At 41.6% G+C, this 25,941-nt stretch overlaps 1 protein-coding gene across 3 annotated transcripts; it reads left to right on the plus strand.

Annotated features, from left to right (window-relative positions):
* Positions 1-1,978: 1,978 nt before the first annotated feature.
* UPK1B (uroplakin 1B) lies at positions 1,979-24,928 on the plus strand. 3 transcript variants are annotated; one of them, XM_083609297.1, is made up of 8 exons: positions 1,979-2,253; positions 13,040-13,127; positions 13,994-14,194; positions 15,695-15,769; positions 17,614-17,736; positions 19,981-20,160; positions 21,023-21,106; positions 23,732-24,928. In XM_083609297.1, exons 2-8 carry the CDS (start codon positions 13,059-13,061, stop codon positions 23,780-23,782), a joined length of 783 nt encoding a protein of 260 aa, XP_083465423.1. In that variant the 5' UTR covers positions 1,979-2,253; positions 13,040-13,058; the 3' UTR covers positions 23,783-24,928. The 3 variants fall into 3 exon arrangements, with proteins under 3 accessions (XP_083465423.1, XP_083465425.1, XP_083465424.1); XM_083609299.1 differs by lacking the exon at positions 1,979-2,253 and adding an exon at positions 3,046-3,108; XM_083609298.1 differs by lacking the exon at positions 1,979-2,253 and adding an exon at positions 8,586-8,626.
* Positions 24,929-25,941: the final 1,013 nt, after the last annotated feature.

Consider the following 25,941-nt stretch of genomic DNA (forward strand, 5'->3'; position numbering starts at 1 on the left):
CCTTGCTCATAATCACATGCTTTCAGACTTGCAATAAAATGTTGCAGTGTGCAGCTTTCCTAAAAGGAGCTGTTTTCTGGACTTTAGCCAGTCTGGAACAGAAGCCTTTAAGTTCTCTTGGAGATAGGGAGTTTCCACCCCCATCGTTCAGCCCGGACACTCAGGTCCAGCACAGAGGGCCTTCTGGCTGTTCCATCACTGTGAGAAGTGAGGTTACAGGGAACCAGGTAGAGGGCCTTCTCAGTAGTGGCACCCACCCTCTGAAATGCTCTCCCATCAGATGTCAAGGAAATAAACAACTATCTGACTTTTAGAAGACACCTGAAGGCAACCCTGTTTAAGGAAGTTTTTAATGTTTGATGTTTTATCGTGTTTTTAATTTTCTGTTGGGTTGCTACTCAGAGTGGCTGAGGAAACCCAGCCAGATGGGCGGGGTATAAAAAATAAATTGTTGTTGTTGTTGTTGTTGTTGTTGTTGTTATTTGCTGATGTGTTCTTCCTCAACGAATGCTCCCTTCAGATTGCCAGCCAAATTTTCCAAGTGGGACAATCCACACCAGGTTTTGCTTTGCTTTTCCAGCTGTACCACATTCCATAGCTACTGAGCAGTCCTTATTAGTCTGCATTTGGCATTTTTTGTGGTTGTTGTTGCCTTTTCAGCTGTTAAAAAAACAAGTTTTGTCCTACTGCTGTAAACATGAGGTTTCCCCAAAAGCTTGCTGATAGGCTGGTCTTGCTGCTCAGGTGTCCCTTTTTGGTTCTAGTCCTGTTGGCACTCACAGCCTGAGTTTGCTATTAGAAGAAATGATGTTATATATTCTTATCTCCTTGCATTGAGGGGTTAAAGGTGGAAAGGGAAGAAGAGATTGATTGGTGGTGATTGGAAATCCCTGCTCCCTATTCAGGATTCTGCAGTAGAAGAATATCTCTTCACCATAACTTAGTGGTAATTCTTCCTTTTGACCCTGTAGTAAAATAGTAATTGAAAGGTTATCTCCTCTATAAAGTATAGTCCTTTTAATGATGGAAGCAGGAGAAAAAGGTATTCAGGCAATGCTTAACCCAATTGCTCATTAATACAGGAAAGGCTTCAATCCTAAACATAATGACTATGGAACAAGCCCTGCTAGAGACATTGTGGCTTCTAAGAAAACATTGTGCTGGAAGTGACTTTAAACACAGTTCTTTATATTCGGCATTTATTCCCTGCTTCCTTCAACCACCTCTGCTGAATTTCTGACTGACTGCCATTCTCATGGCACAGGAGCCTGCCTGGGGGGAGGGGAGGGGGGTAGACCACATAGCCATTTTCAGGCATCCATTTGAATGATTATTAACAAGTTAACAGACTCCAATGAGAGGTTATGGACTCTCCTTCCTTGGAAGGTTTTTAGGCAGAGGTTGGATGGCCACCTGTCATGTACAATCTAGTTGAGATTCCTGCATTGTAGGGGGTTGAACTACAGTAGATTACCCTCGGGGTACTTTCCAACTTTACAATTCTATGATTCTGAGTTTTGATACAGGATTTTATTTCGTTATGACCTGTTCTTTCGGAACCTCAACAGTCTCACTTCTCCCCAATTGGACCTTATTGCTCACACTGCAACTACAAATCCAAGGACTTTGTTTATATAAAGCCTAAACATATCTGAATTGTGTCAGGACACATAGAACTGGAGAGAGAGAGAGAGAGAGAGAGAGAGAGAGAGAGAGAGAGAGAGAGAACTTCAGCTGAGATACATGAACATTTTGAAGGAGGTAGGGAGACGAAATCTTAAACACAATTTTTAAAAATCATCTTGCCTGTAGGCAAAACGCATTTTTAAAATTCTGTTTTCTTATCTCTTCCACTACGATGTCCACTTTTTTCTTCATGTACGCTTAGTAACAATGTTAACATCCCTTTGCGCGTCTTTGTACATTATTTTTATTTGCCTATCCACTTTAAAGATTGCACATGGATAAGTCACCTGGTCACGCTTGACAGAGTGAAATAACAGAAACACCACCAGCTTTGGTGAATGGGTTGGTACACAACATTCCAGTACAATCGGAGGATCTTGGGTCCTCTTGCAATCGAAGAACCGGTCTAGCCAGATCAAGGACAATCTCATGTGATATGTGTGCCCACCAATCATAGGCGATTTTACTTCGTTGCCTTGGGCTCTTTTAAAGACTGATTGAGAGGGGATTTTCCTCAGTACTGTAGGTGTGTTTGGGGATCCAGCAGTGGAATAAGGAGGGTGCAAGGTGAGTTTTCTGTGTCTATGAATCGCATTCCTTTTATGTCTTTGAATGCTAAGGTCCTTTATTTTAAAAATATTTATTAAGTCAATAGATGTTCAGACCTGTTGCTTATTATATTAAAACAATTCATCATCTCTTTGCTGCTGTTTTCTGATAAATGCTAAGTTGCAATTCTCTGCATGGTTAGTTTGAATTTCATGGGATTTGAGCAGTTTTTGCACAGGGTGGGAGTTTGGAACTTTTCATCTGTTTCCTATAATGATGATATCATTCTGTGTATCGCTGCTTAATGCTGATACAAAGTTAGGCTGCAATCATAACACCACTTACCTGGGAGAAAATACTGCTGAATTTGATAGGACTTACTTCTGAGTAGAGTTGGTTAGGATTGCACTGTTAAGAGGCAGGAAAGCAGTACAGGTGAAGGATTTGCATTTCCCTTCATTTTCTGTGAACAAGCACAAGATAAAAAAGGATGAGTTTCTCCCGGTTCAGTTCAGTTAATGAAAAATTGGTACACACACACACGCTGGCTTTCTGCCTAGTGGATTCTTCATAAAGTTCTTGTAAGGATTGTTTCAGTTTTTCCCTTGTAGTATTTTGAAGGAAGCAGCCAACAAAACAGCTTTCAGGAAGGAGTCTTCAGTGCATTGAGAAGCTTTGAGCTGTTTAATTAGGTTCATTGCAATCTTCTGACCTGTATGGTGAATCTGTGTTGTCTTGAGATGAGCCTCTTGTTTTGCTTGTGATATCTGTGTTGCTGAATCATAAGGGGAAACCCAGAGTGTAAATTTTTCAGATACTCATTATCTTTTTTTTTTTTGGAAGCCCCCCTGAATATTATGGGGCTTGCTCCAAGTAAGTGTGCGTCAGATTGCACCTTAGCAAACTGTGCTATGACACAGCTTTGCTCTGATCATACATCCCACCCCAGATGGTTCATTCCTATTTTTTAAAATGTGTTTGAGCACTGTTATTTCTGCCATATAATCTGCTTGTCTGGCAAGCCTGTTCTTATGTATATAATAGCATTGTGTGGATGGATAGCTGTAATTTTATGTTGTTGTTTTTTTAAAAAAGATGTTCGAAAGCATGGGGGTGTTTTACAAAGAGTAGAACCATTGAAATTAATGGATCTCACTTAGTCATGTTCTTTCATTTCAGTGTGTCTACTCTGTGCAAAACTTAGCTGAATGCCACCCCCACGACTCCACCTACTTAAAAGGGTTGTATTTAAGGGAGTGTTGTTAACTCTTCCAATTACGTTGCAAATATTCAGATGTGCTCTCTTAAAATCAAGCAAACCCCACCCTTTTCAAGGCAGTGTTGATGGTCTTTGAAGCACCTCAAAATCTTGTTTGGAGTGTATTTGTGTGTCTGTGTGTTGCTGTGTTGGGCTGTGTGTATATATATATATATATAAAAGGAGATAATATGTAATTATAGTACAATGGAGAAGTAGTATAATCACTTCCCCAAAACAGAACTGCCAAACCATCAGGCACAGTGTTTGGGCATCATTTTCAGTAGATGAGGACAGGATAACCACAGGAATGAATTCAGCCAAGTGCCCTCTGAAACCCCAAGCATCCTAGCTGATTGAAACTGGTCAGAGGAGGGTGGCAAGGTTGCTCCAAGATGTTGTGAACGCATTTTTGCATTTTTGGTGCTAGCCACCCTCAAGGAGGCAGTGGAGTGCCTGTACCTACTCTTTAAAAAGTGCAACCAGGATCCAACATTGTGCAATGGCTACCAGCCAGTCTCCAGTAGGGTTAAGGTAGAGACTTGATTCTACTCTCATTTAAACACCAGCCTACCTAATTTGCACTTTTGGGGGGTGGGGGGTGGGGAGTGAGAACAGAAACACAGCTATCCTTTTCAAATCCTCTGAATTCTGCACACAGTTCTTCAGCCAATAAGCATGCACAAAAATTACCTTTACCTATGCTGGTGAAGATAGTATATGAAAATTCATTCTGCTGTGGGATATTGCTCTGTAAAAAAATGTATATAGTAGACAAACTTGCATGCAAATATGTATATTAGGAGAAGTTCATATGGAAATGCTGGTGAATATTCATGATGACTTTTTAAAATTACAAACTGCTGTGGAAATGTGAAGAACTGAGCTTAACTGTGGAAAAAATGAGAAAGCGAGACAACCCAAAATGTACAAAATCACCCACACCTGGTCATACTTCTTTTGGGAAGAAAGTGGTGGCGCAGCAACTGCCTGTGTTCCTGGAGAACTCTGATTTCTGGACCCACTTCAATCTGGATTTCGGCCTGGTTTCAGGACTGAATCAGCCTTGGTTGCCTTGATGTATGACCTTTAGCAAAAGAGGGAGAGGGGGAGTTGTGTTGATCTATCAGAGGTCTTTGACCACCGTTTCCTCCTAGGTGGGCTGTGTGAAATGAGTTATCAGAGACACAGTATTACACGCCTACCTGTGCAGTTGAGTCCAGATAGAGACACTGGGGGAGTGCTCCTCACCCTGTGGCACTTGTCCTGTGGTGCTCCATGGGACACCACTTTGTCTCCAGTAAATATTTAACGTATTTATGAAATCATTGGAAGCGGCCGTTGGGAGTTTTGGAGCATGGGGACCTCAGCGTGCTGATGACAGACAGCTCTGTTTCTCTGTAACCTCTAAATCAGTTGAAGCTGTGCAAGCCGTGATTAACTGGATGAAGGACAATAAACTGCGTCTGAATCCTAGGAAAGTGGAGGCTCCGTGGGTAGGTGGTTTCTGTGTCTGGAAGACAGGCCAGTTGCCTGTTCTGGATGGGGTTGTGTTCCCTCTACAGGGGCAGGAATAAAGCTTGGGGATACTCCTGGATATGTATTTGTCATCGGAAGCGCAAGAGACCTACGGTATGTGGCTAGGAATGCCTTTCACCAGCTTCATTGGGCATACCAGCTACAGCCATTTCTGGATCAGGACCATCTGACCACTTTAGCCCATGCACTGGTAACCTCAGGACTGGATTACGGCAATGTACAGTATGTGGTGCTGCCCTTGGGTTCAATATGGAAGCTCCAGTTGGTGCTGAATACAGTGGCTAGACCGCTGATGTGGACAGGTAGCTGACCACAGGCAACACCTCTGCTAAAATGTCTGCACTGATTGCCCCTATGCTAGCATCTGCCTGCCCATGAGGCACGGTGAGGCAGTTGCTCAGGTGGCAGATCCAGCCTCTGAAGAGTATACTACTGCTGCATGTCTGTGCCCACTTGCCACCACCCACTCCTCCTCGACTTACCTTTATTCCACCAGCACCATCAGCATGGGGGATGGGGGAACAGCGGAGGAGAAACTCATAGTGGGGTTGCATTTTGTGTTTTGTCTGAAGCGGCAAAATGTCCTGGGCCAGGTTGGCTAGCGGGCCACGTTCAAGGCTCTTGTGATGATATACAAAGTCATGAACAACTTGAGTCCAGGATACATTAAGGACCACTTGAGCCCTTAGTTCCCAGTTTAGTCACTGAGATCATCTGGAGGAGAGCTGTTAGTCGTTCCCCATGGCACAGAGGCCTGACTGGCTTTGACCAGAAGATAGGCATGTTGTGGAACACACTTTCAGCAGGGAATCGGCAGCCATACTCACTTTTAGCGTTTATTGAAAACCTTTTTGCAGCTGCTTAAAACATTACAGTACTGTTGAGCCAGTCACTTTGTTGATAATTTTGATACTACTTTTAACAGTATGGTATGTAGTGATGTATGGAAGTGAGAGCTGGTCCATAAAGAAGGCTGATCGCCGAAGAATTGATGCTTTTGAATTATGGTGCTGGAAGAGACTCTTGAGAGTCCCCTGGACTGCAAGAAGATCAAACCTATCCATTTTGAAGGAAATCAGCCCTGAGTGCTCACTGGAAGGACAGATCATGAAGCTGAGGCTCCAATACTTTGGCCACCTCTTGAGAAGAGAAGACTCCCTGGAAAAGACCCTGATGTTGGGAAAGATGGAGGGCACAAGGAGATGGGGACGACAGAGGACGAGATGGTTGGACAGTGTAGCATGAGTTTGACCAAACTGCGGGAGGCAGTGGAAGACAGGAGTGCCTGGTGTGCTCTGGTCCATGGGGTCACGAAGAGTTGGACACGACTAAATGACTAAACAACAACAACAACAATGTTTTATTGATGCACACTGCCCTGGTGTTTCACGATGTAGCAATATATAAATACTTTTTATAAATAAAACCATTGCTGGTGTACAGTGCTACTTTTCTAGAAAAAGAGGTACTGGAATTTACCATGAACTCTTAGACTGAAGAACCCTTGTTCTCTTAGAATGGCAATGGCGCCCACCTGAGAGGTGCTGGAACTGAGTTCCAGCGAGTTTTGGCTGTTGGGGGGGGAAGCCCTGCTGGTGTATAAGGTCTTAGTGAATACCTACACCATTGATACAATTGATGAAGCCATACTTTGAAGCCTATTTTGGCATTAAGATGCATATATAATCTGAATGATTGACGTTTTCACTGCCACATGCCCCCTGCTTTTGTAATAAAAGGTCCACAATGAAAAATTCAAATTGACATGTGGAAATGCTAAATATGACTATGAAACTGATCAATGATGCCATAGATAAAAGTGAAGTGTCTCCCATTACCCTAAATATAGATATGTCATGGAGCCTTGGGGCAAAGCATTCTCTACCATCAGATGAAAAATCGTTAGAGGATTGAATAGGGTTCACTGAAGAAACAGAGGTGTGGTCCTCATGAAATGGCTTGAGGACATGTTACGGCATGGATGCGTCATGTCTTGGGCGGGTGCACAGGGTAGGAGAGCACTTTGCCAATCTTGAGAAATTTTCTATTTCTTTTATTTTATGCTTCAATTCCTCTCAGTAGGCATATTGTATTATCTGGTGTGCCAATGTCCTGCCCTGAAAATTGGTTAACAGTGAGGTGAAATGGAGAACTTCAGCAAGCGTTGTTCTTGAACCAACAATCCTGTGGCAAAAGCTTTGGCAGACTATCTGAGACAGAGTGAAAAGTATTGATAAGGGTGAAATTCAGCCCCTGACTATGAAACACCTATATAGGAACACCAATAGCTGAATATTATCTCTAAGGCAGCAATACATACATACTGGGAAGAAAGCACCACTAAATGTAATTGACTTCCTTTTGAGTAAACTTGCACAAGAGTGTGCTATAAAAGCATTTCCAGGACCTGAAAGGCTGTAGAAAAAAGCCTTTAAAAAATAAAAATAAAAACCTACATTTCTTTTGAAGGAACCTCTTGAAGGAACTTTATTAGTCTCTACAGCCGCACTGTAACCTTCAAGCAATTTTATTTTACTCCCAAAGGCTCACTCCTCCATTATCTCCAGAGACAGATGGAATATCTTGGACTCCTGTAGATACCGTATAATAATCTCTCTTGAAGGGGTGATGTCTGGACCACACATACCATGGCAGCTATTCATTCTTCTAATCTAATATAAACCTGGAACTGTCCTTTAGTGCTATCGCTGTACATGGCAATTAGATTGACATGACACTCAAAAGACAAACCCTATAGGAGCTTACAGTCTCTAAATTGTTAATGGAGAATGACACAGGGTGACCTGAGAAAGGGAGAGGCATGAGTAATGAGGACTTGCCTTTTATTTGGCTGGCAATGCATCTCTCACCTGCTAGTCTAATATGAGCAAGTATAGCTCTGTGAACTTCCACAAGTGGCGCACATACCTGACACCATTTATTTTTTAAAAATGATAAACTGCTGGATCAAAAATTTCTCCATTCTCCAGACTGCCATCTGGTTCACTTGTTTGCACAGGAAATTTAGACTGTGCACTCCACGAATCCACAGGCAAGCATAAGAGGGTTCGATTTCCCATCTTGCTCATAACAATTCAGGGCAATTGTCAGTATGGAAGCCGCCTAATGCTGCTTCTCCTTAGATGTGGTTTAATGCGCATCAAGATCATGAATTCTCTGTCTCCACCCATTATGCACACCCACACGCCCAATAAACCCAACTGTCCCTCTTAGAATTTACAAAAATGAAATAGGTCAGTCTTCCCAGACCTGATGCCCTCTAAATCTTTCAGACAGACTTACCCCTCTCGTGATCTCTGACCATGACCCATGATGATGTGAATTGTAATCCAAAACATCTAGACGGTGCTCGGTTTGGCAGCACTGCTATAGGCTGTGGCAGGGGATGTCAACCTTCCTGGGCCAGTGGACTCCTTTGCGATTTTGAGTAATTTCTGTTGGCGCCAGTCACAAAATGGTTGCCATGGAGGCATATAAGAGAAACTGATCAATCCAAACAGCTACTGAGTAGAGAGAGCCAGCTGTCTTTCATGCTTTGTGGATTTTCAAGGGGTGTGACCTTTCATATGACAGGTACATTTGGTGCCCATGGGTGCTGTGTAGGGGACACCTGGGCTTTGGCTACCCTTTTCTTCATCATGGCATCCTGTTGTACTTTTACATTCTACTTTCTATTTCATACCTGTTGCTTCCTTAATACGTGCATGGCTTCATTTCATTTTCTGCACTAGACCTGGGCAAATAGCTGAGAGCAAGCTTCCTGTGTGTGTGTTGTTTTTTTTGAGGACAATAAATGCATAAACTAACATGATATTAGTTCTGAGAGAAAGATAAAGAAGCCTGTTCAACTGGCTGAGGAACTGGTCTAAGCAGGGGCACTCCAGCCTCTGTGGCACGAAGGAAACTATTATCTGATCTCAATAATTTTAAGGGCAGTGGAGGCGGTGCAGATTTCACTTGCTTAGGGAAGAGTAGGAAGTTAAACATTTTAAAATTAAAGATTACAATCCCATGTATTACTACTACTTGGCAGTAACTGTGTTATTCAGAAGGCCTTTTGCCTGTCTATACATTTGTGGATTTGGAGTGAAACCTATGTTAGCCATCATATAATGAAAGCATTCATACATAATGGTAAAACATGGTTTAGCATTTCAAGAAAGAGCCTCAGGTTTGTCTCTCTTTCCTACGCTCTCTTCCTCTAGTATCATAGTGAGGATACCGGAAACTTCCACTTCTGCTTTAGATTCACCACAACGTTGAATTAACTTTTAACTTTAAATCATTGCTGTGTTGAAATAACTTTGAACTATGGTTAATCTTAACTATGGTTTGTGAAAACAAGCTGGCTTCTAAACTATGGTTTGAAGTTGGCTTGTTTTCACTAATCATAGTTAAGATTAACCAGTTTATCTGGGCTTGGACAATACATCAAGCTGCTCTTCAGCCTAAATGGAACCAAAGCTTCTGACCGCCTCGTAGCCAGAAAATAGTTAATGTGGTCAGAAAACTCTGAATATAATCGGAATATTCAAATTATAGCAATTATTTCTAAATTCACACCTGTAAAATAGCATGTGAAAAATTTGTGCAAATCTCAATCCTCTTCTACCCTCTTTTCATGTGATGAATTTTCTCAGTTTGGGGGTGGGGGTGACACTTTACCTGTAGGTAGAGAAATGGGGATAAATACAATTCACTTCTCATTTAAAGGCAAATCTACCAAATTCAAACTTTCCAAAACAATCTGTGAACCCAAACACAGCCATCTTTCAAAATCTGTACTTCTACGAATTGTGCTTCTCGAAGCTACCAGCATGAGTTTGACCAAAGCTACTAGCATGAGTTTGACCAAACTGCGAGAGGCAGTGGAAGACAGGAGTGCCTGGCATGCTCTGGTCCATGGGGTCACGAAGAGTCGGACACGACTAAACGACTAAACAACAACAATGAATTGTGCAATGGAGTTTTATAGCCAAATATTGTGTATAGAAATGCATATAGTCGAGTAATGCATGCATAAATAAGTTTGCAATAGTGAAAATTGTACACAAAACATCATATTAGTGCAAAGGTGTGCATTAGACACAGTTATATAAAAATGTGACAATTGGGGGGAAATTGTATTAAAATGCTTGTGAACTTTCATGATAACCTTTTTTTAATAAAAAGATTACAAAGTGATGTGGAAATGTGGAGAACTGAACTCAAGACTGGAAACTTGAGAAACCAAGAGAAATGGAAATGGATAGATATTCCCTTTCCAACCTTTTTAGGACATGCCTACGCTTCTTCATTAAAAGTGAGAACTGAATTGGTAGCGATGAAACAGCTTCCCCAAATGTCTTCTACACCTTGTCAAAGACTGGCTTGGATGCTCTTATGCCAATATCACTTTTTTTTTGCACTCTCCATCTTGTTATTCAGTGTCTCCGTTGACATTAACCCTACTGCAGGGTTTCCCAAACTTGGGTCTCCAGCTGGCCTACTGGACCACTGAGCCTCTTAGATATATACCCTGCAACATACTTCATTCACAGTATCCCTACAATTTTAGTAGACCGGGTGATTGAGACCACAGTAGGAGTTGTCAGAAGTGGCATTAGGGCTGTTGGTTTGATTTAATGAAAAAGATCTATATCCAACAAGATAAGCAGAAATTTGACAGCCCCCCCCCCCATAATTGTGGGTACTGCAATGGCTTCAGCTATTGATTTCAGCCTGTGGTTCAGTTATTAAAGGTGCAGAGGTTCTGTCCATGAAAAAGGTGACTAGCATGATGTCACATCATTCCTGCCCATGGACGAAGGACGTAAGCCCTATTCAGATGTTTAAACCCATGCATTTCCCATTGTACAAGGGTGTGTTGTGCTTGCTGCATCACTGTGACCAACCTCACAAACCCTCCATGCATGGAAGGGTGAACTTCTAAGGCAGGCAGACTACTGTATCCTGCAGGCTCACAGCATGACTTATAACCCTGATCTGAAAGGGAACTGACACGAGTGTGCCAAGTTCTCCACTACAGATAAACCCTATACACGAAGGACTGTGGGATCCAGCTGTCCGGAACATGAAGGAGGAGCTTGTCTTGCCCCTGTCTGTAGCATGTCAGAGTTCTGTGTTGAGGATATTTGAATTTCGTTAAGAATTCCTGGGGTGCCCAGTCGAGATCTCAGAACTTTCAAAAATGCAACTGGAATGTGACTCTCCTGGTCTCTCATGTTCCAGCTACAACTGGCTCTTCACATTATCTTCCCGTGCCTCTTTTGTCACAGATGCTGAAGCATAGTTTTAGTGTCTCACATGGGTGTGACTTTCTCCCTGGGAAGGTTGGGTCAGACTCGCTGCAGGCAATCTGCGTGAAATGGGCAATGACATTTTCAGCTATGCAGCAGAACCCATAGCCCAAGGTAGAAGGCGCCTCCTAGACTGGAAACGGGTGTGACAAGTTTATGAAAACACTTCACGCACGATGCAGCTTTAGACTTCACAGAAGTGGGAGGATGTACAAGCATTGTATTTTATTTTTATTTTGTAGAAGGTGACTGTAAATTGAAGTAGGGCTGCATCGTTCCTCTTGTTTCTGATGTTTGGGTATGAGTACCAATGCTTATTTAGTCAAAATTCCACCATTTATCATTTATTATTTATTGATTGATTTTATATACCTCCCTATACCCGGGGGTCTCAGGGCAGTTCACAGAATAATATGCACAAAAGTGAACAATATCCACAAAAGTGGGGTGCCGCCAGGCTTGGGGAAACTCCAAGTTTTGAAGAAGTACAAAAAAGATATTTAGGAAACAAGCCTAAAGCCACACACATGGGCTTGTTTGGTAGCTACAGAATGCCGACCAGGGTGGCGGAGATGGCAAACCAGATGGAAAGGGTAATGGAATGGCGTGTCCCAATGGAGGGCATGGCCCACTGACTAGAACACTGAACAAGGCTATTCCACACTGCAACATTTTGTGTATTTGTGTATCCTGTATATTTGTGTGTGTGTAATCTTCCAAATGTGGTATTGCAAGAAATATAATCAGTCTGAACCTGCATTTATATATCATTACACATTTACAATATCTGTGCTGCTGACTCTCAAACTCCGGGAATATATACACACAAAAACAATCAATTTGAATTGTGCAACTCAAATTGGTTGTACTAGACCCAACATTTTTAAGCAATGTGGACTAAAGTCGCTTCTAGGGGCCATCTGGGATTAGGACCAGAAGCTTAAACTTCATTAGTTTCATAGTTGATCGGCCCCCTAACCCCACTGAACAGTTCTACTCAAAGGGCACCTTGGTGACTGCAGCATCAGGTATAGCCAGATGCATTTTGTCTATTCTCTTCCTTCTGTGCCTGGCCATTTGGATAATTGAAGACACCCGTGGGATTCATGAAACTTTCTTTTCCTAGGTATGGTTTATACCAGGGATGGGGAATCTATGGCTCTCCAGGTGTTCTTGGGCTCCAATTCCCATCAGTCCCAACCAGCATGTCCAATGGTTTTTAATAATCTGGAAGCCCTCTTGTTTCCCATCCCTGGTTTACACTGCGATCAGATTCATGTGTGCTCCGTTTCCTCTGCTTGCCCTTCTAGATAACTTTGAACAGCCTTTGGTCCAATAAAAGATATGGCCTCTGTTTGCTCTGTCTTCTACTTTTTTATCAGTTCTCAAATGATCTCTGAGTTACCTTTTAAATTCCACAAATGTATGCATATATCATATATATCTGTGATGAAACTTTCCATTTTCCATGGGTAGGTATTGAAAGAATGTACAAACCTGCTTACAGGTACACCAAATAAAAAGTTATGTGGATAGTTTGTTCTGATGTAATTTCCGAGGCTTCTTTCTCAATATATCATAGTAGTTTGCGTGTGCTTGTTCTTGCTTTCAAGGGCAGAGGTGGGAGGGCAGGCAGAAAGCTTTTGGGAGAACCTACAGCGCTGATCAATCTGTGATTTGCTTCTAGGTTGCACAGCAAACTGAAAATGGCAAAAGGTGATACTGGTGCACGATGTTTCCAAGGCTTGCTCATTATGGGGAATGTCGTCATGGGGGTAAGTGGACTTGAAATGTATAGTATGCGGATTGGCTACTTCATGGATGCAGTCCCTCATAGATTAATTAAATGTACTTCTAGAGGGAAGCACTTTTCCAGTGATATGTATGTCTCTTGAAATTATCCCATCAATACATATGCATTTGTGTAGTAGAAGGTATCACGATTATGGCTGCAAAGACAGATGAAAGTATAGATCCACATTTTTGATCCCCAATAGTCTTGTTACATTTGAAGTACCACTGTATTCCCTCCTCTAAGGATTGTAAATGCAATTTTGTGTGTGTGTGTGTGTGTGTGTGTGTGTGTTTTGTTTTTTTTTAAAAAATCGACATTGTTTTTAGATATATATATATTTAATGCATAAATATATTTTTGTTGGCAAGGCAAGAAGGGTTGTCGAAAAAACCTCGAAGGCACCTCTCCCATTTCACTCTTCAAAGAAGTAAAAGGAAAAGAATAGCAAGGTGTTTGTGTAGCATAGAGGTCAGCAAAATCTGGTATATGTCAGGTGGGCGGCAGTGCTGGCACAGGAGGCATCAAGCAGCATTTAACTCAAACACAAGCAATGGACAATGCAAGAAAACTATTGCCGTGTTAACTATTGCCTAGCTTCTTTGCAAATAAATCTGAAGATGGAGAATTAGCTGTGACAGGTCATGCGGCAGAAGTGTAGATAGCAATGTGTGGTTATTGCAATCACAAATTTGTACGAGCGTTGGACGATATGGGATGCCCTTAGTAGTAGATGAGTGAGCCAAACTTTTGAATTGTGTGTTTAATATGGGCTCAGGTTTTTGTCCTCGGGTCAAGCAAACACCCTTGGGTTGACAGTCACATGTCTGTTTGGTTGTGTCTTCTCAGTGTTGTGGCCTTGCACTCATGGCAGAGTGTATATTCTTCGTGTCAGATCAGCCAACACTTTATCCTTTGCTGGAAGCTACCGACAATGACGACATCTACGGTGCTGCCTGGATTGGGATCTTCACTGGCTTCTCTTTCTTTTGTATGGCAGTCCTTGGTATTGTTGGTGTCGTGAAGTCAAATAGGACAATGCTATTGGTGGTAAGTTGGATAGTCACCAAGAGTATTCAGCATTCTCTAAGAGGTTGGTCAGTATATTTCTGACTCTCTGCACACAAAGGAATTTCCTAAACGGTAAAAAGGGTGTTGGAGAGAGTATTTCCTTGGCAACTTAGTCATTACTATGTGTGCAGAGTCTCAGAAAATGGAATAATCATGAGTGTCAGGGACATTGTGCACAAATGAAACTTAATGTTTTGTCTTCCATTCTGTTGCAGTTCTAGCACAGAAGAAGTAGAAACTTATTCAATTATAGATATGTGTGCATAGTTTGCTGTCAATCATTGTGAAAGATATGGCAGAAAAAGTGAGAGACATATTATTCTGAGTAGATACTTTGCATTATCATTCCACAAAGCACAACTGCAAAAAAGAATAGAAAAGAGGATGTCACCGTAGGAATTGTATCCATGAGTCTCTCGTCTGAGAGGAAAAATCTTCCAGTTCACTATGACTGAAATCTTAGTGTAGTGTAAAGCAGTTTTCTTCAGCCTTGGCCCCCAGATACTGTCTACCTGCAACACCTGTCATCCATGCCCATGGCTAAATTGACTTATGATGAAGTTGTCATTCAGACAATATCTGGGGACCCCAAGTTGAAGGACACTTGTGTAAGGAAACATCTCTTTTTAAAGGGATGATGTAGCTATTATAATCCACGAATTCATCCTTGTTTAGGAGGAAAGGTGTTGTTGTTGTTGTTTTAATACCCCAAACAGATCTTCCTATTGAAGATAGAGTGGGCATGAGGTGGAAATTACTTTGCAGTATAGAATCAAGATTTACAACTTTCTGCTGTAGGACTGAAGGAAAGAAAGATCTTTCAGAGCAAAGGACCACCTAACCCCTTATATGCCCAACAGATCACTGAGGTCTTTGTGGGAATCACTGTAGGTGGTCTCCTATGGTTTGGAGACATGGCTCGTTTGCACCAGGAATCATGCACTTGGAATTGGGGGCCCAATTTTATGAAACTTCCTTCCAGCTGAGCTCAAACAGGGTCCTTCCCAGCACCTGCTGTAGGCATATATTTTTTTTTTTTATTCCAGCAGGTGTTTTAATTTTTACCTTTCTTCTAGTGTATTTTCTGTACACTGCTTGGAAGCAGTTGTAGATAAGCAGTATATAAATTGTTTAAGTAAATAAATAATCAGCGCCTCCACTCTTGGAGGCAGTATGCCACTGAATGCCAGGCGGGATTCCGCTGGGATATGGGGGCGGTGGTAATTTTTTGCTCCGGTTCTGCTTTGGGGGTTCCTGTAGTCATTTGGTTGGTTGTTGTATTAAAAGGATGCTGGACTACATGGGTCTTTGGCCTGGTCTGGCAGGCTGCTCTTAATCTACCTTTTCAGAAGGAAAAAGTAGAAGCTAAGCAACCTACCCCAAGAATCATGTGTTCCTTTTCATCTCAAGGATCTAAACCTGACGGCTAAGTGTACGTAGCATCCTTTGTTGACATGGTGTTTTGGGCTTTTTTTTCAGTATATCATCCTGCTGATGATAGTCTTTGCCTTTGAAGTTGCCTCCAGCATCACAGCAGCTGTGCACCGAGACTTTGTAAGTACTCTGCGCCATTGGTTTCTCATTCTCTCAGATCTTCCCAATTTCATCCTTGAGGTGAAAAGGATAAAATATTTGGCGGAGGCCCTTCTGATGTTGCTTTCCTTAGCAAAAGTACATCATGAATGTTGGAAGGGGAGGCCATTTTCTGTAGTGGGGACCCAACTTTGGAAGGACTTGTGCAAAGAGGTTGAACTGGCACCAGCATTACAATCTTTTTGGCATGAGGACAAGGCGTTTTGATCTGCCCAGACATTTTAAATCAGGCATCCCCAAACCCAGCCCTCTAGATGTTTTGGGACTACAACTCCCATCATCCCTAGCTAACAGGACCAGTGGTCAAGGATGATGGGAATTGTAGTCCCAAAACATCTGGAGGGCCAAGTTTGGGGGTGCTTGTTTTAATGGTTGTGTTTCCTCTCCATTTACAGTTTGTAAGAAGGTGTTATGTACAAAAGTATTTGGTATGGATGGATTTTATTTATTTCTGTCTTTTTGTACACTGACCCCAAATCTTGGTTGGTTTAGCAATAAATTAATAAAATTAAAACGGCTTGGGCCTGGGTTGCATATGGCTCTACAAGAATGAGGCTCTAAGCAGAATGAACATGATGGCTAAGAAGATATATGACTGACGATTTGTTTTTTTCTCTCTACGATTTATTCTATGTTTATGATATTCTATTATGTTCTATCATATTATGTATTGTTTGTAAGCCACTTTGGGATTCATTTGAGTGAAAAGCAGCATAGAAATATTATCAGTCAATCAATATGTGGGAGACTTGCAAGTATTTTTAATGGAAAAGAGAGATTCCTGCCCACACCTGTGGCCTCAAAAGTATTATTAGGTTTTATTAGATTATATAAATTATTAGATTATCAAGTAATTTGGAGATATTTAATTTTAGTATTTTGGCCATTTCCTAACAAATGTTTAGGCAGCAATGAATGGCAAACTGTTCATTATTTATTTCCTTGAACTTTCCTCATGATGTAATCCTCTGTCAAAGTCTGGTCAAGGGTATCTCTGCATTTACACAGAAGTTTATTCCATTTCCCTACTAATTCCCGCATTATATTTGAGCTTTCATACCATGTAAAAGCCATTCTGGAAATCAAGTGGAAGATAGTGCAAGTTTTGTTCTCATTCCCCTGTTGTTTGCTTCTCCTTCTCCTTCTCCTTCTCCTTCTCCTTCTCCTTCTTTCTCCTTCTCCTCCTCCTCCTCCTCCTCCTCCTCCTCCTTCTTCCTCTTTAAAAAATTTGCAAGCCTGGAAACCTGGAAAATCAAAGAGCTGTTGACTGGATTCAGCCAAGGCCTTACAGGATCATTCCCTCCCCTCAACAGCTGCTGAAAGGAGGTGGCAATCCCAATTTCTAATGTTCCTTTCACACTGTAGTAACCTACTGGTGTGAATAAGATTTAATGTGACATGGTGTGGTATACAGGTTCTGCAGTGTGAAAGAAATGTTAGAAATTGGGACAAGAAGTGGTACCATTGTACTTAGTAAAACAAACACAATAAATACCATGTCTGGATGATGATGATGATGATTATGACGATGATAATAATAATAATAGGCAGCTTCCAACAGGATATTAAAAATACATTAAAACATTAGTCATTAAAAAACTTCCCCAAACAGGGCTGCCTTCAGATGTCTTCTAAATGCCAGATAGTTGTTTATTCCTTTGACATCTGATGGGAGGGCGTTCCACCAGGAATGTAGCCTCCGTTGGTTATTACTGGGATGGAGGCTTCTGTCCTATTGAGACTCTTTCTTTCTCCCAAAAGAAATCTGGCTGACATTCATACACCCCTCTCTCATTGTCATGCAGCTCACCCCCAATCTCTTCTTGAAGCAAATGCTGGAGAAATACCAGAATCCAGACCCCATCAACAATGACGACAAATGGAAGAGTGAAGGTATCACCAGGACATGGGATCGGCTCATGTTGCAGGTAATGATGAGGGGTGCATTTTTGTAAATCTTCGCTTAAGAATACAGCTCTAAATGTTGTCAGACTCTCTAGTCTGATGCTTCTGTAGGTACATCTTTCCTCTGTCCTGTGAGCAAACAAGTTTTTGCTGGACGGTTCCTACGTTTTGTATGACTATTAATAATGAAATGCTGCTAAATCCCTTCTAAGGCTTCTGTTGGATTCTTAAGTGTATTTGTTTATTCCTACTTTTATGTTGCTGTGCACACTTCCTTTGGGGAAGGCGAAGGGTTATGTTTTTGAGAGTGGCCAGTGTATTAAAAATGACTTTCCACATCTTGCTAATGCCCAGTATTAGAAACACCACCTTTCAACACTTCTTAAACTCATATGATTCAACTTCTGTATGTCAGCCCAGCTGTACTGATACACATTCAGATATAAAAATAATGGGTGGAACTCAGAGTCGTGCTAAGGTGATTCTTCCATCACCACAGTAATTTCTGCTTACCAGACAGAACAATCTCCCCTCTCCTTCCCTTGCGCGCTGCTATTGGGGTTCTCTTGACCCTCCCAAGTAGTTGTGGGAAGCAAAGTCCCATTGTGCTAGCAGGAAACGTTAAGCTGGCTTCTGCTAGCCCAAAAACTTAGATAAATCTGGGCCAATGAACATGTGGTATAAAATGAAAATAACTTTGTTTAGCACAGTAGTAGCTAAACTTGGCTAAAACTGTAATCCTGGGATGATTTACCCAGCTGAACTCAGGTGGATGTTATTGCAAGTATATGCTCCAGGTATGGGGTGGTATATAAAGTCAATAATTTAAGAAGAAGAAGAAGAAGAAGAAGAAGAAGAAGAAGAAGAAGAAGGGGAGGAAATGCATGTATTGGATTTGAACTGGCCTATAAATGGCTTGGAGTAGGCACCTCTGTTTAAAACTCCTTGAGAAATTTTACTGCTCTCTCTACTTCACCTGGAACGATGCACCATCTTTCCACACATGAATGAAATTATCTTGATCCAGCTTTAATTATCCTGATCCAGATTGAATAGTTGGGGATAATATAGGCCAGTTTTATTTTAAGCATGCCTTCCATGCGAATCCCACTCAGATGAATAGAATTATGAAAAGGATTCATCCAAGACCTGAAGGCTTTTGAATGCAATGTATGGTTAGGCTCCTTTTGTTTGCAACTATGTGATTCTATTATGTTTTAGGTAAGCCATCTTAGGATGGCATCTTTGCCCTGGAAAGGTGGCCTAGAAATATCAAAAATATTTGATATCTACAGGTGAATTTACAGGATTTACTAGTCAGAGCAAGCTGTAATAAACATAGCCCATTGATGTGGTACATACATTATGTTCTTATAATTTATATAAATAAAATATAATGATATATTAATAAGTCACATAACATAGGACAGTCTTTAGGTGACAAAGGCTGCAATCCACCCCCACCTTCATGCCAGGGCTTTATGAAGGTGGCACTGTTGCCAGGTAAGAAAGTTAAGGCTCACTACATCAATTTAGAGCTGGTGCAGTCATATGGTCAAAAGCTTTTACTCAATGGCACTGTAGCCAAGTCAGGATCTCAGTGTGGCTCAGCCCTTCCCAGTTCCTGCCTCTGAAACACCCCATTTCAAGGCATTCCACCGGCAGAAGTCTTGCCCACACTCTTGGTAGCCAGGGTAGCTGGCAAAGCTGATTAGAGGGACATCTCTGTAAACATCAGCTCCACCCACCACCCTACCCCGTGCCATGGGGGGCTGGATTGCTCAGTTACAATCACATTTTAAAATCGTTAAAAACAACAACCATGGTGGAGGTGGGAAGGAAAATTTCAACAACCTAATATATGAAACATAAAACACCAGCTTCCATCTGGGTAAGGGGAATGTTCTGGGACTTTTCAGCAGCCTAGTGCAGCACTAACATAAAGCTTTGTATCAGCTGGATGAAATTCCATGAAATACCCAAAGGGAAGGAGAAAGTCTTAAGCTGCTGCTCAGAGGTATGTCTGTGTTGGAGCCAGGCAGGCCTCACTTGGGAGGGCAGGAGACCATAGCTGAAGATTCCAGTAATATTCCAGTAGTTTCACTATTTGTAGAGCATGGGGTCCCTAACTGATTATCAGCCTACCCTACGTTATTTTACATTCCTTTCCTTCTCAGCAAAGTTCTCTCTAGTTTTTGAATGTCGCACGAAGGTGCTTAATTGCCTTAACCCTAATGAGCAACTTTCTCTCTCCTTCTTAAACCCAGAATAAGTGCTGCGGTGTGGTTGGCCCATCAGACTGGCAAACATATAGCTCTGTATTCAGAAAAAGGAACCAAGATGCAGATTTTCCTTGGCCACGCCAGTGCTGCGTAATGGATCTTCTAGGAAAGTCAATCAACGTGGATGCCTGCAAACTGGGGATGGATGGCTATTACCATAAAGACGTAAGAATACCTTCTTTGTCTTACTTTTTTGGGGTGATTGAAATGCTTATCTCAATTATTTACTTCCCAGAATGTTGGTGAAGTGCTGAAAACCAAAGGTGTTATAAAAGGCTGAAGCCCTGCAGCTGCAAAAAATAAAATTAAAAAAGAAGATTATTTCTTCCTGCTCTCTATTTGGGGTGGGGTAATAGAAAGCACAGGGGCGGGGGAATAGGATGCAGATGATACCCAGCTCTACCTCTCTTTTAAATTGGAACCAGGCGGTGAAGGTTCTATGTGACTGCCTGGAGGCAGTTGGAGGATGGATGGCAGCTAATGGATTGAGGTTGAATTCTGACAAGACAGAACTACGTTTTTTGGGGGGACAGGGGGCAGACGAGTGTGGGGGACTCCCTGGTCCTCAATGGGGCAACTGTGCTCCTGAAGGAGCAGGTGCGCAGCCTGGGAGTCATTTTGGACTCACAGCTGTCCATGGAGGTGCAGGTCAATTCTGTGTCCAGGGGGAAACCCAGCCAGATGGGCGGGGTATAAGTAATAAATTATTGTTGTTGTTGTTATTTGTGGCTGATGCACTCTCATGTGCAGTGTGTACAGAAGCTGGGAGACATAGCAGCAAAGCTATGTGTGAGTGCTAATAAGTTTGTTTTCATGTTTTACAAAGTGGGCCCTGAAAGCATGTTTGGACTTCAGGTTAACTGCTGCAGTCCTCATTCCAAGGCTTAATACTGGAAACAGTGAGCTAACCTGAGGCTGTAGAGTTTCTAGACAAGCTCACCAACTCTAAGCTAAAGCCTGTGATGTCTGGAATGATGCCTTGGTTGCCTGAAACTGATTCTCTTGTTGGTTTGTTCTTATTACTTAGGGCTGCTATCCAATCATCTCTGGCCCAATGGACAGACATGCTTGGGGTGTTGCCTGGTTTGGTTTCGCCATTCTGTGCTGGACTGTGAGTATCTAATTGTAATGTCTTGCATGTTGGGTAAGATACCTCTTATTTAGCAAAAGCATGAAACTGGTTCTGTATCTGTTGGGGACTCTCTCAGTTCAGAATGGTACATATTCAGGTGCTATGCCCGAATTTTCAATTTTAAAAACGTGGTGTCTTAATTGTTTTAACCTGCCCTGGGACCTTGGGGTGAAGGATGCACAAATCACCATCACCATCATCTTCCTCTTCCCCACCCACTGGCTTCTAAGAATAAAGTTCCTGGACATTTGGACTTATTAAAATCCACAGTTTTCTTTATTGAAATGACAAAAATTAAGTTGTTGGGTTTTTTTGCTAATTGAGCTTTTGCCTTTGCTTCCAAGTTTTCAATCATACATTCACTTCATTTTCCTAAGAAAGCTTTAACTGCCATGAATGACATATTTGAACTAATACTGACTTCTGATGGTGTCAGAACCTGATGACTTTTGTAATATGTTCAGTGTAGCAGTTTATGAAGATGATGATACACAGTGGTTCTAGAATTATAGCTCCTAGTTTTCTCTATTGGTAGAAATCAGTTGGCAGGATTTTTACCTTGAATGACACAAACACACACCACAAACACACACCACAAAGCACAGTAGGTCCCTGCACAGACACAACAGCTAAGAGGAGGCATGTTAACTCCTTATTACTCATTCCCCTTTGAAACTAGTTCATCCCTTGTTACTCTTGCTGCCCTTCTACCCTCCTGCCATTTTAGAACTTGATTGTAAGCTACTTGAGGCAGAGACCTGTCTCTTCCTTCATATTATTCTGTACACTAGTGCTGTATAGCCAATGTCACTTGGTTATCAACGAATTATAGATAAATAATATGGCTTGATTACCTGAAAAACGTTGCTGGAAGAACTCTTAAAAATTTCTTCCTATTTTGGAACCATGCCTATGGGTTGATCAGTACTAAGCTTTTTGAGCCAGCTAAGGTCAAATAAGCCTTTTGCATCCGGGAAAACTTGTTTCGAGTACCCAGTTTGTTTGGACTACCCTTGCAGGACACTTGCAATACCAACCTATGTTTACATAGTGCCTAAACTGGTGTAACCAGCAGCAGTGTAAATGTGAAATGACCTCTAGGGAGACAGTAAAATGACTATGAATAAACCCGGGAGACAGGTTATTGCCTAATCACAGGCATGTGGACAGCACAGATTGGTCCGCACATAATACAAAAACATGGAGGAGCCACTGCAAACTTTGGGTTGTGTGCCCCTCCTTCTTCTCTTTGCATCCAGAACAGCTGAAAGGAAGAGACTGGAAATTTCTGCTACCAATTTTGAGTAGCTGTTCACTCAAACCCTAAACTGTAGTTCAGCTCAACTGTTTTGTTAACAATAATGGTTTGAAGTTGGATTTTTTTTTAAAGCAAACCATAGTTTAACCCCAGTTTGTTGTGTTCAGATGACATGGCAAGACTTGGTTGATCTACAATAGAAGTGGAAGTTTTAGGATTCATCAATGCAGCCACAACAGAGGGGGAAGTGGGAGTTTGTGAGCCCTAAGAGTGGTTAAGATAGTTCTCATAAGATTAAACTATAGCTTAGCAAATATTTGCACCACCCATGGGGTATACAAATCACCTAAATCAGGGGTGAAGAACCCTTTTTGGTCAGATCTTTATTAGATCCTATCAGAACACGGGAGCCCATTTGTCAATCACCTGACATCACATAAGTTGTCAGATGGGTGTGGTCTGATGAACCCCCTGGTGGGCCATGTTTGGTGCAAGGACCACAGGTTCCCCACCCCATCCTAAATTATAAGCACAGAGAAATAAAATCGTGAAATGACCAATGTGGGGTTGGGGATGGAGAGATCAGGGCTGAGCAGGAATATGGACCTGCAAATTAATTAATAGCTTCAGGCAACTGGAATAGTCTCTCTCTCAATCTCAAATATTGTAAGATAGGAATCTAGCAGGAATTGGCCAGGGTGTCTGTGTGGTAGAAGGCATCAAGAAAGAAGTACCCTTCTGGACAGTATCTACTCTTTTTCCTCCCTCTTCCAAGCTCTAAAAGGAATGGGTCAGTGGGAAAGCACCTCAGCCTAATTTCCACTCCACTTCCAAACTTTTGTTCCCTCCTTTTTGTCTTATCCAATGGGAAATGTCTTGAATGTTCTGAAAATAGATTGTAGCTATGCTGCAACAAGGGACAGATAGCTTTTCTGCTTTGGATGGAAACAGTACTAAAATGTTAACATTATTAGAAGATAAACAGAACTGTAAAAAATAAATAGCCCAGGAGTCTTGGTGGGCTTCCTATGAAAACCTCTTGCTGCTGCTGCTGCTATCCAGCATATAGGTCTCCTTTTTAATTCCAGTGCATTGGTTTTCATCTGTATTTCTCCATTGTGGTCAAACATCCCACAGAAACTGGGCCTCAGGGTCAAATATAGTAGATGCAGCCCAGAGTTACTTCCATTCCACATAATTATGTTGTTTGTACAGACTGACTTCAGGCTGTCCCTCTGGCTGGTAGAGTTTTGGGGTGGGAAATCTGGGCAAGCTGCGTAAGTAAGCTGTTGCAATGGCATAAGGTGTGGTCCTTCCTGAGTTGTTGTTTTCTTTTTCCCTTGCAGACTTGGGTCCTTCTTTGTACCATGTTCTACTGGAGCAGAATCGAGTATTAAAGAAGCAGTATCCTACCAACCTGTCCTCCTTGGAGCTGACACTTTCTTTTCTTTAAAATGTGATGTCTATGTAATATATTTCTCTCTATGGAAGTTCTGACGATCTCTCCTCTTCAGCACAATGCTCCCCACCCCCACCCCCATTTCAAACACAGCAGGTCTAATACCTGCAAGATGAAAAACGGGTAGTTGCCTTTTAATTTGCTCTGTATTCCAAAACTTTGGGCACATTAAAACATCATTGGATGGGTATGCTACTCCCAGAAAGAGCAGAAGAGGAAGAAATGGCTCCAAATGCATCAACTGATCTGAAGCCAGTTGTCTGGAACAAGTAGGTTTCAAGATGTAATGCTCCATCAAGTATTATAATTTCCTCTGCTTTGTGTGTCAGATCTTCTTTCTTTTGTAATGTTTTGAACTATTTTAATGGGTCATTGATCTCCTTACATGTTATACAGCAAACAACTTTATCCATGAACTAGTCGAGCTAGTCGGATATCACCCTTTCACTATAAAGATTGAACTGGGTTAGCCTGCTTTGCTGTGGTGATCAGTAAACTACGTGTGTGACGCTGTTTTCATAGCTACCTATTTCAACTGATCACTGATATTCACACCTTTTCCCTCAACCAGCCCATGTAATATTTGTTGTCACTTTTGCTTTGGAGAGCTTTATTTTTAAAGCAGCGGAACCTGGCAGTGGAAGAATTTAACATTTTCTTCTCCTCTTGAATTAAATATGTTGTTCATGGAGTTCACTAGAAGGTTAAGCTTACTAACGTGACATGAGGGCAAAACTGGTTTTACAAGGAATATTTTTGAACTGGTCCATTCTGATACTTTGTTCTACATACATCAAGTTTTGCTCCTTTTTTGTGATATTTTGTTCCTTGTACAGAATGTTCTAAGATGAAAACTTCCTCTCTCCCCCCCCCATCCACATGTAAGCTCCAAGAACATACCACCTGCCCTGTTTCATGTATATTTTATTCTTCAAATCTTTAATAATAAAGTGGAGTTAAAAGATAAGAAAGACAGAAATGTTTAGAACAAATGGAGCTTTCTTTCACATGTGATCCAAGTATATTGGTTTTGTGTTCAAAAGCTGAAAAATGAGAACAAATAAAAGTTTATGCTGGAGGGAAACCTTCAAGAACAAAACTGGCTTGTTAATCCCAACGAAACATCTGCATCTTCGCATTCTTGTGAATGAAAATGATAGCATCCTTCCACAGTGGGATTCTCAAGCAACAGGACCTGACTTTGAATATAATTTTAATGTTATTTCAGCACTCAACACTGCCCACACCAGAAAAGTGAACTGCAGATTTAACAGCTAAATTGGTAATTTACAAATGAAATAGCAAGTCTGTAAGGCAGCCCTGATCTACTACATGAAAACCTAAGCAGCTATTATTACTGGGGACTTATCTAAGATGAGGTTGCTTTAGACCCTCTGTCTACTGCTGGAAAATAATGGGGAAATATGCCGTTTTTAATAACATACACATACATACAAACAAACTTCCCATTGCTGTGTGCTTGTGGATGTTTGCTTCTCAGTATCCCACCTTCACAATATCTGATCACCTGATCAACAACACAAGCTGTTTCTCTTCATTGCTGAGTAAAAACAGCTATACTGCATTTTTCCAGCAGCTTAAACAAGGTGGTGTGGTATTTGACTAAGCAGCCAAGTATGTGGTTGTCATTCTGCATAACTGGATTTTGTTATAAGTCCTTGATGGTCATGTCACTTCTCTGCCAGTTTAGTTCTTAACGAAGTTCACGATCTAATGGCGTGTTGGCATAATAGAACAAGAATGGGTCAGTGCCCAATCCAACCTGTATGGCATCACATTCTAATGTGTGCCCTAGTAACGTCTGGACTTTCTAGCTGGAATCAGTTTGGAGTGTTTTTCTTCAGCGTTGCAAGTAGGCAAGGAGTGCAAACATTTAGGATTAGATTGCCAATCATCTTAATGTGAGGCAGCGACAAATGGTTACTTCCTGCCAGAGAATCACTAGGCTTAGTAGTGCTGCTTTTTAACAGTCAAGTTATGTGTACTTTTCCCAAAGAGAGCTGCTGTTTATCACAGAACCGTACTTCCCTTTGATCGCATACCAAAGCACAGTCCATTCTATGGCCGAAGAACGGG

This window comes from Podarcis filfolensis (assembly GCF_964270895.1).
Source record: "Podarcis filfolensis genome assembly, chromosome: 4".
NCBI lineage: Eukaryota > Metazoa > Chordata > Lepidosauria > Squamata > Lacertidae > Podarcis > Podarcis filfolensis.